The sequence below is a fragment of the Orcinus orca genome, chromosome X, assembly GCF_937001465.1.
Source record: "Orcinus orca chromosome X, mOrcOrc1.1, whole genome shotgun sequence".
Lineage (NCBI taxonomy): Eukaryota > Metazoa > Chordata > Mammalia > Artiodactyla > Delphinidae > Orcinus > Orcinus orca.
In genome coordinates, this window is record NC_064580.1 from 100,192,328 (window position 1) to 100,210,288 (window position 17,961).

Here is a 17,961-nt window from a genome sequence, read left to right on the forward strand (position 1 = left end):
ATTTTTTAAAATTACAAACCTGCGCTGGTGGTACTTGCAATGGATTGTTATCCAAAATTATTACTTGTAAATGATGCAGCTTCCTGTAACAAACTGGAATTTCGGTCACTTTATTACAAGAGAAATCCAGCTTGACTAAGGGAAGATCTCCTAATTCTGTTCAGGAATAAAAAATAATTAAATTAAATTCTACATAGGTACTCTCTTATTCACGTGAGTAAGAACAGTGAGCATCTTACCATCTGGCAATACATGAAGATTATTTCTTCTTATATTTAGCTCTCTAAGTGATTGTAATTTTCCCATTTGTTGGGGAAGAACCTGAATCTCATTGCAGCTAATATCCTAAGGAAAACAAGAAAATAAAATTATAACAAACTAACAGAGAAATAGAGATGTATTTCAACTTTTAAATTAAAGTACATGGCTAATAGCTAGTAAAAGTCACCTCTAATGTCATTTCTCTAAACATTGATTATCAGGCAGATTTCCATTTATATTACATCGAGAAATCAACTCAGCACAGTTAACATACATTTTTCTGTGCAAAAATGTAAGGTTACAACTTAGTACTACATAAGTCAGTCTTTTGAAAATCTCAACTAAAGACCACTCTTACCAACTAAAAACAGAAGTAAGGATGATCCAGGTGCTCTTCATTCATAGGTAAAAATGAAAGACAACTATCAATCATTGTGATAATTTGTCAATTATAGTAGTTGTTTTGAGATACTTGGTTGGGCAGAAGCTGAGAAAGTCAAGGATTTACAGATGTGAGCTGAAGAACCAAAGACCATGGTCAGAATCGATTTAACTAAACCTATTTCTCAAAGGGATACAAAACATGAGGGATTACAAGCTCAAAATTTTGTGGCTCACGTCATAACCAAAAGGCATTCTAGGAGATCTAATCAGGAATGTCTCAGGGTTAGGTTAAAATGCAAACCCCAATTTAAAGGTAAACAATACCACCTTTCCATAATATGAGGATAAAGGCACAGCTTAAATTATTTACCTGTGGTCCCTCTCCCTCCCCTTTCTTACTATCACATCAAAAAAAAAGGGAAGAAAAATCTGCAACAAGATCTCAGGCAGCAGTCATTCCAGACACACTGCAAATGAAATTCATGTTGTACTGCAACTGCCCCCAATTTCCAACTTTCTGGAACTGACATTAGCTTGGAGGGAGAGGAGTGGCACATACATATATTGTTTTATCAAAAGTAAAAAAGGCAGGAGGGTAAATTCAAAAGAAGATAAAGAATATTAAATAATATCTAATCATCTAACCCACAGATGATTTAAAAAATGTATCCTACATAATTCTTTCCAACTATATCTAAGGCATCTTCATTCAACAACAAATATTTATCAAATACAAACTATTTGTTAGGCACTGTTGTAGGTGCTGGGGACACATCAATGAATAAAACAAACAAAAATTCCTGCCTTCGCAGCTCCTTATGGAACTTGCATTCTAACAAGGGGAGTAGATTATACAATATGCTAGAAGGTGATAAGTGCTATGGAAGAAAAAAACAGAGCAGGGTAAAGGAAAATGGCAGTACTAGTAATAGTGGGGAGGGATATTAGCAATTTAGACTGTTTCATAAAGAAGCTGATATTTGAGCAATATTATCAGAGGTGAGAGTATGAGCCATGCCAATACATAAGAAAGGAATATTCCAGACAGAAGGAACAATAAATGTAAAGGCTCTTAGGCAAAGCATGTGTGACATGTACTAAGAACAGCAAGGAATCCCATGTAGCTAGCGGGAAGTGGGCAAGGGGAAGGCTAGGATGGAGGGAGGGGTAAGACTTCGGCTTTTACTCAGAGACATGGGCAGGTACCAGAAACTTTTAAACAGAGGTATGACATGATCTCACTTATGTTTTGACAGGATCACCTTAGCTGTTGTGTTGAAGATAGGCTATTGTCCAAATGATGGATAATAAAATTTTGGGAAAATGCCCATTAAAGCAAATACTATGGCTTCCTCCCGAAGGTGCCTAATACTGAAGATTTCCATACAAAAAAATCCATAAGAATTTGATAGGTAGCTGCCACTTCCCAGAAGAAATAAACCCAGGGACAGGATACTGACCCACTCACCAATGGGTACTCTACAAAATACTCTGCTGGGGATTGAAGGCCTGAGAGTATTTCCTAGATCTAATGACAGAACTTCACTATAGCTGGCTACCACACTCTTATGGAATAGTGTCCTGGGAAAACATTCCAATGACAGGTAATACCCACAAATTCACTGTGTGATTTAAAACTGTCAATTAGCCAGCCTAATGCAACCTACCCACCATTACTAATTTTGAGAGTTTAAAGCACAATAATTTTATAGTGCCTACTAAAATAATGGTTAATATTTTTTCACATTCTATTTAAATAAAAATACTACACTAAATCTAAAAATCCTAAATATTTTTGAAATTTCATTTATCCACAAACTATCTCATGTAATACAATTTAGAACATAGGGTCAAAAACTGAATGAAAAAGAAATTACAGAGCCACAAAATCTTAAAGTAGAATATATATATAAAATCTTTAAAAACGTTAACAGTGTGCAGGGCAAAGAAAGTAATGGGTCCCTTGTAATATGAATTTGTTAGACCACAAGTTAGATCACATCTTCTGTTCATTTGTGAGTGTAACATTAAAAGAGACCCTAATAAAAGGGAGCATTATCAGTATAGACATAGCTAAAGATAAAAAGTAATAAAGAATAGAAATATAGAAAATATGAAAAGGAATAAAATAAAGATGTTTAAGCTACAGAAAAACAGGTCTTAGAGTTTGGTAAAATGGAGAGCAGACATACAACAGATTACAAATATCCGAAGGGAAGAAAAGTTGTCATTATCTATATACTTCTTCACATGGTAGTCCCAGGACCAATGGATAAAAGTGATAGGGGCATGTATCTTAGTTCAAAATAAGAAAGATAACAAAGTTCTGCAAAAGAGAATTAAGGCTGCCTCAGATACACACACGCGAAGATTTGTCCACCATTGAAAATATACAACTAGATGTGTCAGGGATTCCTGTGTTAGGAAGTGGTTATATCTGATCACTTATAAGATCTCTTACAATATTAAAATTCTGTGGTTCTACAACATAATAAGTTCAAGGAAGTTTCTTTGCATTACAATTGCACATGTAGGTATTCTCTAATGAATAAAAAAGAAAAGACATTCCTGAAATTTCTCTTCCTTACATTCTATTTGCACATTAATTTCCCATTATAAAACTGTATATAAATTCGTCAAGAAAACTTTTGGCCCTCCACACATTAAAAAGTTATATTTATGAACACTTTTTAAAAGAATCTATGTATTGGGAAAGCATTACTCAAGATAAAGCAGAAAATAAAAATAAACAGCATGGTATATTGTATGAGGTAGAAGTAACAGAAAAATGTGAAAACAGCTCAGTGCTTTGAAGATTTGATTATGTTTCTCTCAGAGTTCAATGTCCTTTAATACCTACAATGGTACGTTCAAAGTAATTACTTTAAATTATTCCTATGTTTCTATAATCAATTATATCAATTTCTATAATCAATTATATAAATGTCCTCTTTCCATTTATCTTGGTTCCATTTATCTTGGTGTCATAAAACCACACAAGGATATAGGAGAGGAAGGTCATTTTATTAATTCTACTGTTTGTAGGCACTGTACTCTCCTCTCTCTGACGCTTTCACAGAAGCCCTGTAAAACCTTAAAAAAAAATCCACCTTATCTCTTCCTGGTCTAAGACCTTTACTGTCCACAAGATGGATAGACAAATGCTTATTTGTTTGAAAGCATTTAAGACTTGTAATCAAGCCTTCTAACCTCACTAGGACTGAGGAACAACCAGGCTTTTATTGTAGCTGTGAGCTAAAATCAGACATAAGCAATGGTATCTCAAAATTTCACTAAAGTGAACTTAGGCATATATCAAGTTATTTTTTTTAATTACAGTGAAATTCCATAAAGGAATTAATCTTCAGAAATATAAAGGTATGTATTATGCATATTATATACAATCGATGCAACTATTTTACTCACCAATTCCATTAAATCTTTTAACTTCCCGATTTCTTCTGGAATGGATACCAGTTTATTATTACTGAGGACCAAAACTTTAAGGGGAAGATCAAATAGGTATTTTGGCAATGTTGATAAAAGATTTCGACTGAAAAGAATAAGAAAGTCTCATTATGAGAAATATGTCTGAAACTTGACATGTTATGTTGAAAAAGAACAGATCACCTCAAAAGTAAATTTTCACTAAATAGTAACTATCATTTAATGAGTGCTTACTTTGTAACAGGCTAAAATCTTTACATGCACTATCTCACTTAATCCTCATAGTAACCCCACAAGACTATTATCTCCATTATACAAGTAAAAATAAAGGTTAAAATTGCTTAAGTGACTTGCCCAGGCACAACAGACTGCAAAGCCTGTGCTGTTACCTATGATATTGTCCTACACACCACCAGCCTTCAAAACCTAGAATTATTCTTCTGAGCTAGAAATTGCTAAAACCTTGCTCTCTGGCATAATTTCACTATATTCAATACCTCTACACCCCTAGGGAAAGGCTCCAAGGATAAATTTGCATGTGCTGTGTTCAAATTTATGAAAGAATGAATAGAATTATATCTTTAAAAACATGTAGTAACCCTAACCCATTCGCTTTTGTTATGGGTTTATGGTAGAACAGTCTACTAGCACCTTTATCTCAGCTCAAAGTTGATACAACATTCCTGTCTCTGTGCATACATTTAAATATAAGGACAACTAACATTTATTGAGTGCTTACTATGCGGCAGGCCATGTTCAGAGCACCTCAGATGAATTAACTTGACTAACCCTCAAAACAACCTACTTTAGGAAGACAGACACTATCATGATGCCCATTTTACAGATGAAGAAAAAGTCTAAAAGAGATTAAGTAAACTGCTCAAAGTCACAGAGCTGGTAAGTGGAAGAGTCAGGATTCAAATCCAGGCAATTTGGCTCTGGGTCCCTTACCCTCAAACTAATTTTGGTCAAATTTACATGCCAATGCAGACTGACCCAAACAATCCCTGCTGTAGACTGTTTCTGTCCTCCCCATTCAAAACTATAATGTTGAAACCTAATACCCAATGTGATGGTATTTGGAGGTGGGACCTTAGGGAGGTGGATCAGTGGCCTTAAAAAGAGATCCCAGAGAGCTCCCTTGCTCTTTACGCCATGTGAGGACTCAGCTAGAAGCCAGCCATCTATATGAACCAGGAAGCAAGTCTTCTCCAGACACGAATCTGCTGGCACTTTGAACTTGAACTTCCCAGCCCCCAGAACTGTGAAAAATAAATTTCTGTTGTTTATAAGCCACCCAGTCTATGGTATTCTGTTACAGCACCACGAGAACAGACTAAGACAATCCTACTACCAAAATATATAAAATGCATCATTATATTTACATACTACCAAGCATTCATTAGCAATTTGCTATTATTTTTCCTGCTTTTCAAAGTGATATTTATAGACTTGTACCTAGCATTTTGTGTAACATGGAGGCAACAAAAGCCCAATGTTACCCCATTGGGGGGACTTCAAGAACTTTCACCTCATTTTATGCCCGCAGAGGATGTCCAGAAACACTAGACTAGCTTCAATCACATGGCACAGACTTTAATAAAAAAGGATAATGCCCCAAGACCAGCAATCCTAGCCGGACTGGTGGAATGTCAAATATGCCAGGTGCTTGTCACAACCCTTGCACTTTAAGGATCAAGTAGGATGCTTGGGAAAGTGGTCTGTCTAGAGCACACAGGAATCTTCCTGAGGATTCCACTGAAAAGGAGAGTAGAATCCAGGAAGAAAGAAAGAGCTAAAAAATTATCTTACAAGTTTCTCAAGATCTTCTCACCAAAATAAAAACTAAACAGGAAAAAGAATGGCACATACAAACTCATTCTAATCTCCCTCACACCAAGAAAGTTTAAAAATTGGCTTCTTTTCTTCCCTTAAGAAGCAGGTTTATCGAGTTAGCAGTCAGCTTTCCATTTCTTTATACACAGCTAATAAGTCATCAATCTTCACTTTTTTGCCACACGTTTTAGAGATAGTCAAAGGAAGTCAGTCACTAGAACAAATGTTATTTTAATACAGTGTATTCAAAAATTTCTCCGACTGTAAACAAAAACCAGGAGTCAACTTTTAGAGATCAAAACAGGAAAGAATCACAGAAAGTTTTAGCAGAACTATTCTAAGATCTACCATACATGTTAATATAGAAATGCAATTCAATTTTGACAAATCACTTTTTCCATAAAAGAACAAAATAAAAAAAAGACAAAAAACTTAAAAATACCTCACTTTCCTCAAACCTTTCCCAAGCGAGGCCAAGGAGATTATGTACCCAATTAGAGAAAGGAACAACCCAAATGACCAACCTCTATGAAAGGAAATTCCTCTCACACATTTTAAGGTGTAAAATGGTTTCAGTTAAAGTATTATATTCAGTTATAGTATGTACTGACAGGTTACACCACTGGGGGAGACATAAATAATATATCACAGAGAGAAAGAAATGCTATTATTTATGTGTATTAATTATATTTACTATTTCCCTATATGAGAATTTAGACAAGTAACTTTGTTAAGGAAGGGGGAAGAAATTATTCCTTATAACTAGAAACATAAAAGAAAAATAAGAAAAAGATTCTAAAGTTAAGTCACAATATACCAGTTTCCATTCAATGTCACTCATTTGATAGGGCAATTTTTTCTTATACTTATTCAATGTTCACTCTATTATAAATATAGGGTAATAGTTAAGAATGAGAGTTCTATAGCCATACTGCTGCTTTGATTTGAATCTTGGCTCTACCACTTGCGATATATATAATTTTGGGCAAATAGTTAACCTCTCTCTGTGCTTCAGTTTCCTCATCTGCAGTGCAGGGATAATTAACCACGTATCTCAAAATGCTGTTGTGAAGATGTGATGAGGTAATATGGGTAAAGTATTTGTAACACTGCTTGGCACACAGTAAGCACTTATTATTAACATCAATTACCCGCTTCCTAACCTTCCAACACTCCCATGCCAATCTATCCATCCTTGAAGTAGCAACAAGAAGTCACGAGAGTGAAAAATATAAATCAAGAACTGTTTCTTTATAATGTTCCACTTTAACTGAGGATGCATATAAATAAATCTGTGTTGTGGTGCTATGATTTCAGTAAAATATTTCTGATCTAAAGCCTTGGTACTCAAAGTGATCTAAGGACCAGCAGGCATGGGCATTACCAGGGAGCTGTTAGAAATGCTGGCCCCAATGCAGACCTATGGAATCAGAATCTGCATCTGATTCCTGTGCACAGTAAAGTTTGAGAAGCACTGCTGTCAAGAACAAGACGAAAAGCCTATAATGTGGATATATAAAAAATATAAATAAGATACTCCTGAGATACAGGCTACATAGCCAAACCAAATACATTCCTTTTCAACTAAAAAGAATCAGAACTGTAATAAAAAACAAAATCTACCCCCCCAAAATTGTTTCCTTACCTAATATTAAGGTATGTTAACATCTGTAGGTTTTTAATGGCTTCAGGAATGGTTTTGATGCAATTATGATATAAATTTAACGTTTCAAGAGGTGCAAATAACCAGACATCAGAAGGAATTTCTGTAAAACGATTTCTTGAAAGATCTGAAAAATAAAAGTAATGTTTGAGTGTCAAACATACACCTGTATTTATGGAATTAACAGAACTATTTTCACACTTGCTGAATCACTTAGAATCCAAGCAACTATTTCAAATATTGACCTCATGGAAAGTCTGTTCATTAACAAACCGTACTTTATATACTTCACTATCTTTAAACATTATCTTTTAAAGTATCAGTGAGGAATTCTCTCTGATATTTAAAAACACGAAAAAAACCTCCCCTGATCCCACATCAGCCTCCATCCACCTCTGCCTCCTTTATAGCCAAATTTACATAAATCTACAACATAACTGTCTAATTTACCATGGACTTCTCAACCCACTGTAATTTGCTTTCTATTCATTCTCATGCCCACCAAGGTCACCAACAGCCTCCATTATCAACCACCAGTCAGCCATCTGGAAATATTTCTCTTCCCTTGGCTTGGAAGACTACATTTCTGGATCATTTCCTATTATCTCCCTGGCTACTTCTTAGTCTCTTGCTAGATTCTTCTCTACCCATACTGTGAATATTAGTGTTCCTAAGGGCTGTGACATAAGGTACTCTTTCCTTAAGATATATACTCTATTAGGTGATTTTATCCAAAACCGGGGTTAGTATTCATATATTGACAAATTTCAAATTAAATATATGTTTGAACACCTATGTTCTAATCTTTAGGACTTCCTCTGGATATCTCTCAGGCACCTCAAACTCTCCAAGTGTAAAATCGGAACTGAAGATCTTCTTCCACATATCTCTTTCTCTCATCTTAGATAATGTCACCAATATCCTGCTCACGAGCTGCTCAAACCACAAACTTGTTCGCCCTTGATTCCTTCCTCTCCTAAATTATTCCAGGTACACACAAATATACTTCTATGCATTTAAGTTTTCATAAAAATAAAATCATGGAATTATTATAACTATTATACCTCTATTGAGAGTTTATTTGTTAAATGAAAATTTGAAAAATATTTAGGATATCATGTGGCAGGTTGAAAAAAAATACCCTAAAAGCGTTTCTCAACCAAAGTACGATTGACCTTTTGGGCTGTATAACTATTTGTTGTATGAGGCTATCCTGGGCATGGTAGGATATTTAGCAGCATCCCTGACAACTACCTACTAGGTGCTAGTAACACCCTCTAGTCATGAAAGCCAAAAAATGTCCCCTGGAGTACAAACCCTCCTACCCCTGTTGAGGACCACTGCCTGAACAACTATCAAATTAGCTATCTTACAGTAGGAATATACTTTGCTTACACAACTTCATTATACTTATTTGGTTAAAAACATAAGACTATCATTCACCTCTGTCAAGAAGAACATCTATAGTGTATTTTAGCCCACTGTACCTCACTTAGCATATGGTATGCCCTCATAAGAACAGCTTCCTACCAACACTCAACTTCCTCACTCTGAGGGATGAGACCTACATATTTAGCAGTATAATAAATTCCCTATTCAGAATATTAATATACATGTATTAATATGTTTTTATGTATGTGTGTATACACACACACTCACCTAATGCAAAATTTCATAATTGGCGAAAGAAAACTTTAGTTATGATTATATAATATAAAGATTAATTTGGATTCTTCTTCCTCCCACCATAAGATTCTGAATAACTAAATAAAAGGATAGACAGAATTATTAGAAACCAAATTCTGAACTTTCATTTTCCTGGCTCACCTCCTCTGAGCACCCAAGCATCGTGCAGTTCTATTTAGGGGGAAAAATTAAGTCTTTTTTTTTTTTTTTTTAGTTTAGAATGTTTCTTTTACAGTTGACTTTTACCTCTTATTCTTGTAACTTCAGAATCCTGGGAGTTGGGCTTCCCTGGTGGTGCAGTGGTTAAGAATCCGCCTGCCAATGCAGGGGGCACAGGTTCGAGCCCTGGTCCGGGAAGATCCCACATGCTGTGGAGCAACTAAGCCCGTGTGCCACAACTATTGAGCCTGTGCTCTAGAGCCCACAAGCCACGACTACTAAGCCCACGCACCACAACTACTGAAGCCCGCGCACCTAGAGCCCGTGCTCCACAATAAGAGAAGCCAACGCAATAAGCCCGTGCACTGCAACAAAGAGTAGCACCCACTCACTGCAATGAGAGAAAGCCCATGTGCAGCAATGAAGACCAAACACAGCCAAAAAAAAAAAAAAAAAAACACCAAAAGAATCCTGGGAGTTGGGAGTTGAAAATTACTGATTACAGTTAATTTGAAATACTAAAAACAAAATTATGCCCAGTTTGTTATTCTGTATATCTAGTAAGTACTCATAAATAATACACTGGCCCTAGAAACAGATGATGGTAGCTTGCATTGAGACTCCAAGAATAGGGATTAAAAAAAGTAGATAGAATTTGAAATATATTTGATATTAGTACTTCCAAGAATTGGGCAAGTGATTGTTTATGTGGGATAAATAAGAGGTAGTAATCGAGGATGGCACCCAGAATTCTGGCCTAGGCAACTAAATGATGCTACTTAATAGATGAGTGAGAAGTGGAACAGGATTTTTGTTCTTGTTTTTGCTTGGTAGGGTTTTGTTTTGTTTTTTGAAACAGAGGTTAGAATCAAGGGTTCAATTTTATATTTGTACAAACTGAGATAACTGAAAGATATCCCACAGGGGACTGTGAAATGGACAGTTAATCAGATCATTCTGGATCTCAGACATGAGGTCTGGGATGGATATATTAAACTGAAAGTTGTGGGAATATGGTTAGTACTCTAAAATCATAGAAATGGAAGACATCACCTAAAATCAGAGTACTGAGTCAGAAAGGAAGTTCAAGACTGGGCCATCCAGAAGACCAAGACTTATAAGTTGAGCAGTAAAAACACAACAAGCAGAGAAGACTGAAAATAATAGTCAAGAGAAAACACAAAGATCACAATAGAGAGAGTGTTCAAAGAAGTAACCAGAGAAAAAGACAAAATATCAGTATTAATAATTTAAATAATATCAGGATATTATTTTAATAATTTATATATTATTGTATGATGCTTCATGTTCTTTCCCCTCCAAAAGCAAGATTATTTAGTTAAATTACAACATAGCTACAATGCTGAAGCCTGTGGAACAAAAACCACATTCACAGAAAGACAGACAAGATGAAAAGGCAGAGGGCTATGTACCAGATGAAGGAACAAGATAAAATCCCAGAAAAACAACTAAATGAAGTGGAGATAGGCAACCTTCCAGAAAAAGAATTCAGAATAATGATAGTGAAGATGACCCAGGACCTCGGAAAAAGAATGAAGGCAAAGATCGAGAAGATGCAAGAAATGTTTAACAAAGACCTACAAGAATTAAAGAACAAACAAACACAGATGAACAATAAAATAACTGAAATGAAAACTACACTAGAAGGAATCAACAGCAGAATAACTGAGGCAGAAGAACAGATAAGTGACCTAGAAGACACAATGGTAGAATTCACTGCTGTGGAACAGAATAAAGAAAAAACAATGAAAAGAACTGAAGACAGCCTAAGAGACCTCTGGGACAACATTAAATGCAGCAACATTTGCACTACAGGGGTCCCAAAGGAGAAGAGAGAGAGAAAGGACCCAAGAAAATATTTGAAGAGATTATACTCGACAACTTCCCTAACATGGGAAAGGAAATAGCCACCTAATTCCAGGAAGTGCAGAGAGACCCGTACAGGATAAACCCAAGGGGAAACACACTGAGACACATAGTAATCAAATTGGCAAAAATTAAAGACAAAGAAAAATTATTGAAAGCAGCAAGGGAAAAACGACAAATAACATACAAGGGAACTCCCATAAGGTTAACAGCTGATTTCTCAGCAGAAACTCTACAAGCCGGAAGGGAGTGGCATGATATACTTAAAGTGATGAAAGGGAAGAACCTACAACCAAGATTACTCTACCTAGCAAGGATCTCATTCACATTCGATAGAGAAATCAAAAGCTTTCCAGATAAGCAAAAGCTAAGAGAATTCAACACCACCAAACCAGCTCTACAACAAATGCTAAAGGAACTTCTCTAAGTGGGAAACACAAGAGGAGAAAGGGACCTACAAAAACAAACCCAAAACAATTAAGAAAATGGTAATAGGAACATACATATCAATAATTACCTTAAACGTGAATGGATTAAATGCTCCAACCAAAAGACACAGGCTTGCTGAATGGATACAAAAACAAGACCCATATATATGCTGTCTACAAGAGACCCACTTCAGACATAAGGACACATACAGAGTGAAAGTGAGGGGAATGGAAAAAGATATTCCATGCAAATGGAAATCAAAAGAACGCTGGAGTAGCAATACTCATATCAGATAAAAGAGACTTACAAATAAAGAATGTTACAAGAGACAAGGAAGGACACTATATAACAACCAAAGGATCAATCCAAGAAGAAGATATATACAATTATAAATATATATGCACCCAACAAAGGAGCATCTCAGGGCTTCCCTGGTGGCGCAGTGGTTGAGAGTCTGCCTGGCGATGCAGGGGACATGGGTTCGTGCCCAAGTCCATGAAGATCCCACATGCCGCGGAGCAGCTGGGCCCGTGAGCCATGGCCGCTGAACCTGCGCATCCAGAGTCTGCGCGTCCGGGGCCTGTGCTCCACAACGGTAGAGGCCACAACAGTGAGAGGTCCGTGTACCACAAAAAAAAAAAAAAAAAAAAAAAAGGAGCATCTCAATACGTAAGGCAAATGCTAACAGCTATAAAAGAGGAAATCGACAGTAACACAACAATAGTGGGGGACTTTAACACCTCACTTACACCAAAGGACAGATCATCCAAACAGAAAATTAATAAGGAAACACAAGCTTTAAATGACACAATAGACCAGATAGATTTAATTAATATTTATAGGACATTCCATCCAAAAACAGCAGATTACACTTTCTTCTGAAGTGCACACAGAACATTCTCCAGGATAGATCACATCTTGGGTCACAAATCAAGCCTCAGTAAATTTAAGAAAATTGAAATCATATCAAGCATCTTTTCTGACCACAATGTTATGAGATTAGAAATCAATTACATGGGAAAAAAATGTAAAAAACACAAACACATGGAAGCTAAACAATACGTTACTAAATACCCAAGAGATCACTGAAGAAATCAAAGAGGAAATCAAAGAATATCTAGAGACAAATGACAATGAAAACACGACAGTCCAAAACCTATGGGATGCAGCAAAAGCAGTTCTAAGAGGGAAGTTTATAGCAATACAATCCTACCTCAAGAAACAAGAAAAATCTCAAATAAACAATCTAACCTTACACCTAAAGGACCTAGAGAAAGAAAAACAAAAAAACCCAAAGTTAGTAGAAGGAAAGAAATCATAAAGATCAGAGCAGAAATAAATGAAATAGAAACAAAGAAAACAATAGCAAAGATCAATAAAACTAAAAGCTGGTCCATTGAGAAGATTAAAAAAATTGATAAACCATTAGCCAGACTCATCAAGAAAAAGAAGGAGAGGACGCAAATCAATAAAATTAGAGCTGAAAAAGGAGAAGTTACAACAGATAATGCAGAAATACAAAGCATCCTAAGAGACTACTACAAGCAACTCTATGCCAATAAAATGGACAACCTGGAAGAAATGGACAAATTCTTAGAAAGGTATAGCCTTCCATGACTGAACCAGGAAGAAATAGAAAATATGAATGGACCAATCACAAGTAATGAAATTGAAACTGTGGTTACAAATCTTCCAACAAACAAAAGTCCAAGACCAGATGGCATCACAGGTGAATTCTATCAAACATTTAGAGGAGAGTTAACACCCGTCCTTCTCAAACTCTTCCAAAAAACTGCAGAGGAAGGAACACTCCCAAACTCATTTTACGAAGCCACCATCACCCTGATACCAAAACCAGACAAAGATACTACAAAAAAAGAAAATTACAGACCAATATCACTCATGAATATAGATGCAAAAATACCCAACAAAATACTAGCAAACAGAATCCAACAACACACTGAAAGGATCATACACCATGATCAAATGGGATTTATCCCAGGGATGCAAGGATTCTTCAATATACGCAAATCAATCAATGTGACACACCATATTAACAAATTGAAGAAGCAAAACCATATGATCATCTCAATAGATGCAGAAAAAGCTTTTCACAAAATTCAACACCCATTTATGATAAAAACTCTTCAGAAAGTAGGCATAGAGGGAAGCTACCTCAACATAATAAAGGCCATATACGACAAACCCACAGCAAACATTATTCTCAATGGTGAAAAACTGAAAGCATTTCCTCTAAGATCAGGAACAAGGCAAGGATGTCCGCTCTCACCACTATTATTCAACATAGTTTTGGAAGTCCTAGCCAAGGCAATCAGAGAAGAAAATGAAATAAAAGGAATACAAATTGGAAAAGAAGTAGTAAAACTGTCACTGTTTGCAGATGACATGATACTATACATAGGGAATCCTAACGATGTCCCCAGAACACTACTAGAGCTAATCAATGAATTTGGTAAAGTTGCAGGATACAAAATTAATGCACAGAAATCTCTTGCATTCCTATACACTAATGATGAAAAATCTGAAACAGAAATTAAGGAAACACTCCCATTTACCACTGCAACAAAAAGAATAAAATACCTAGGAATAAACCTACCTAGGGAGACAAAAGATCTGTATGCAGAAAACTATAAGACACTGATGAAAGAAATTAAAGATGATACAAACAAATGGAGAGATATACCATGTTCTTGGATTGGAAGAATCAATATTGTGAAAATGACTATACTACCCAAAGCAATCTACAGATTCAATGCAATTCCTATCAAATTACCAATAGCATTTTTTACAGAACTAGAACAAAAAATCTTAAAATCTGTATGGAGACACAAAAGACCCCGAATAGCCAAAGCAGTCTTGAGGGAAAGAAACGGAGCTGGAGGAATCAGACTCCCTGACTTCACACTACACTACAAAGCTATAGTAATCAAGATAATATGGTACTGGCACAAAAACAGAAACATAGATCAATGGAACAGGATAGAAAGCCCAGAGATAAACCCACGCACCTATGGTCAACTAATCTATGACAAAGGAGGCAAGGATATACAAAGGAGAAAAGACAGTCTCTTCAATAAGTGGTGCTGGGAAAACTGGACAGCTACATGTAAAAGAATGAAATTAGAACATTCCCTAGCACCATACACAAAAATGAACTCAAAATTGATTAGAGACCTAAATGTAAGACCGGACACTATAAAACTCTTAGAGGAAAACATAGGAAGAACACTCTGACATAAATCACAGCAAGATCTTTTTTGATCCACCTCCTAGAGTAATGGAAATAAAAACAAAAATAAACAAATGGGACCTAATGAAACTTCAAAGCTTTTGCAGAGCAAAGGAAACTACAAACCAGACGAAAAGACAACCCTCCGAATGGGAGAAAATATTTGCAAACGAATCAATGGACAAAGGATTAATCTCCAAAGTATATAAACAGCTCATGCAGCTCAGTATTAAAAAAACAAACAACCCAATCCAAAAATGGGCAGAAGACCTAAATAGACATTTCTCCAAAGAAGACATACAGATGGCCAAGAAGCACATGAAAAGCTGCTCAACATAACTAATCATTAGAGAAATGCAAATCAAAACTACAATGAGATATCACCTCACACCAGTTAGAATGGGTATCCTCAGAAAATCTACAAACAACAAATGCTGGAGAGGGTGTGGAGAAAAGGGAACCCTCTTGCACTGTTGGTGGGAATGTAAATTGATACAGCCACTATGGAGAACAGTATGGAGGTTCCTTAAAAAGCTAAAAATAGAATTATCATATGACCCAGCAATCCCACTACTGGGCATATACCCAGGGAAAACCATAATTCAAAAAGACACATGCACCCCAATATTCATTGAAGCACTATTTACAATAGCCAGGACATGGAAGCAATCTAAATGCCCATCGACAGATGAATGGATGAAGAAGATGTGGTACATATATACAATGGAATATTACTCAGCCATAAAAAGGAACGGAATTGGGTCATTTGTAGAGATGTGGATGAATCTGGAGACTGTCATACAGAGTGAAGTAAGTCAGAAAGAGAAAAACAAGTATCGTATATTAATGCATATATGTGGAACCTAGAAAATGGTACAGATGAACCGGTTTGCAAGCCAGAAATAGAGACACAGATGTAGAGAACAAATGTATGGACACCAAGGGAGGAAAGTGGCGGGGGGTGGGGTGGGGTGGGGTGATGAATTGGGAGATTGGGATTGACATGTATACAGTGATGTGTATAAAATAGATAACTAATAAGAACCTACTGTATAAAAAAATAAAAAATAATAATAATATTATGAGTTCCCTTAGGGAATTTAATTAAATTCATAAACTATTTTCTGAATGAGGTAGTATATTTATTTAGTAAATACCACTTAAAATTACAATTAATTATTATTCTAATTTAATTGAGTAAAGCATAATGAAGTTAAAATTAAAACTGAAGCCATTACAAAGCCTCTAATTAAGGAAATCTTGTTCTAGGCTTTTTCAGATTTTAAAAATGTATAAACATCTTTTCTAAGAATTGGGTAAACAGAAAAAGAGTGGCAAAAGAAAAATACAACCATAGAGGCAAAGATAAGCAATAACACAAAACTGTATTTTAATTTCTTGATCTCACATTAACAGCATCTCATATTTTCCTTCAAAAAAGTGAAAATTAACGTTTACATAGATATAATGGATAAAATTTAACTCTGATTTAAATTTTTATCTTGTGATGTACAATTAAACCATAAGGAAGTTTTTATAACATTAAAAATCATTTAATGAACACGTGCACTGGGGCAACTAGAATAACATGACTAAAAAAGAACATATTCATACTCAAGAAGTACATGCAAAATTGGTATTTTATTTAATATGGTTCCATCTAAAGATGGAAAACAAACTGTTAATTTACTCCTTATGGGGAGATTCATTTCACAACAGCTTTAAAGTCTGCCTTCTTAGGGGACAAGTAGGACTTGGGAAAAGACAATTATAAAGATGTTTCACCTTTCCCACACACACAAAAAAGGAAATTAAAATTTGCTCCTTATCTTCCTGCAGTAAGCTGAATGGTGCCCCTCAAAGATATCAGGTCCTAATTCCTGGAACCTGTGAATGTTTGCTTATAGGGTAAAAATTTTTGCAGATATAATTAAGTATCCTGCAATGGATATTATCCTGCATCACCCAGCTGGGCCCTAAATGCCATCACATGTATCTTTATAGGAGGAAGACAGAGGGAAATGAGACAGACACATTGAGGAAAAGGCCATGTGAAGATGGAGGCAGGCATTGGAGTGATGTGGCTTAGGAATGCCAGCAGTCACCAGAAGCTGGAAGAGGCAAGGAATGGATTCTCTGCTAGAGCCTCCAGAGGATTTACGGTCCTGCTGAAACCTTGATTTTAGCTTCAAAAGACTTATTTTGGACTTCTGGTCTCAAGAACTATAAGAGAATAAATTTCTGTTGTTTCAAACCACCAAGTTTGTAGTCACTAGTTACAGCAGCCACAGAAAATAAACAGATTTCTCAAAAATCAGAATTAATGAAAGAATGCCTGCAAAAAATTTTTTAATTAAATAGTTGTACATTTTTTTCTTAAACAGTAAGGTGATATCTCAGTATCCTTGAGGATAAGTGCCTTTATAACCACTGAACTAGTTTTCTTTTGTCTTGGTTTTTATTATAAAATCATATCAAGCAGTATTGGCAATAACTCAACAGTAGACAGACTGCTGTGTACTGTTTCCTGCCTCCTTCAAATCGCTCCTTGTAAAACGGCTGGGAGCCTGTTAGACGTTAATAGATCATTTTAAATAATCTGATCTAAATTATGTTCTGTATCACTCTTGAGCTTCAGAGGTCAAAGAAGCTAGAGAAGGGAAGAGAGGAGTCAGATGGAATGGAAATCTGTTTGCTGCCTCCCAGGTTGCAGCCACAAGAGCCACAGACGGGTCCATCTGTCACCCAGTGCATTTCTTGGCCCACCAGCTAGCATTTCTGCCAAAATATAGAAAATGACTTTCAGAAAGTATACTATTATACTGTACTAATTATAGTTTTATTTTACTCAGTGTTCAAAAGGCTGTATGACTTTTGTCACACATTGTTAAAACGAACTAAGATACATGAGTCTTCTCTGGGTGATAATAATATAGATTGCTATAGTCCCTCTTACTTT

At 35.8% G+C, this 17,961-nt stretch overlaps 1 protein-coding gene across 6 annotated transcripts in view; it reads right to left on the reverse strand.

Moving 5' to 3' along the window:
• The window catches only part of LRCH2 (leucine rich repeats and calponin homology domain containing 2), a 96,160-nt gene that overhangs the window by 53,837 nt on the left and 24,362 nt on the right, over window positions 1-17,961 (reverse strand). For all 6 annotated transcript variants that reach the window (XR_007474709.1, XR_007474708.1, XM_004283974.3 and 3 more), the window contains exons 2-5: window positions 7,574-7,718; window positions 4,072-4,198; window positions 240-345; window positions 20-156 (exon numbers count right to left, since the gene is read on the reverse strand). Coding sequence is in view for 4 of the 6 variants with exons in the window: in XM_004283974.3 (XP_004284022.2) it covers window positions 20-156; window positions 240-345; window positions 4,072-4,198; window positions 7,574-7,718 (515 nt within the window). In the remaining 2 variants the exon portion in view is untranslated. The remainder of the gene's footprint in view (window positions 1-19; window positions 157-239; window positions 346-4,071; window positions 4,199-7,573; window positions 7,719-17,961) is intronic.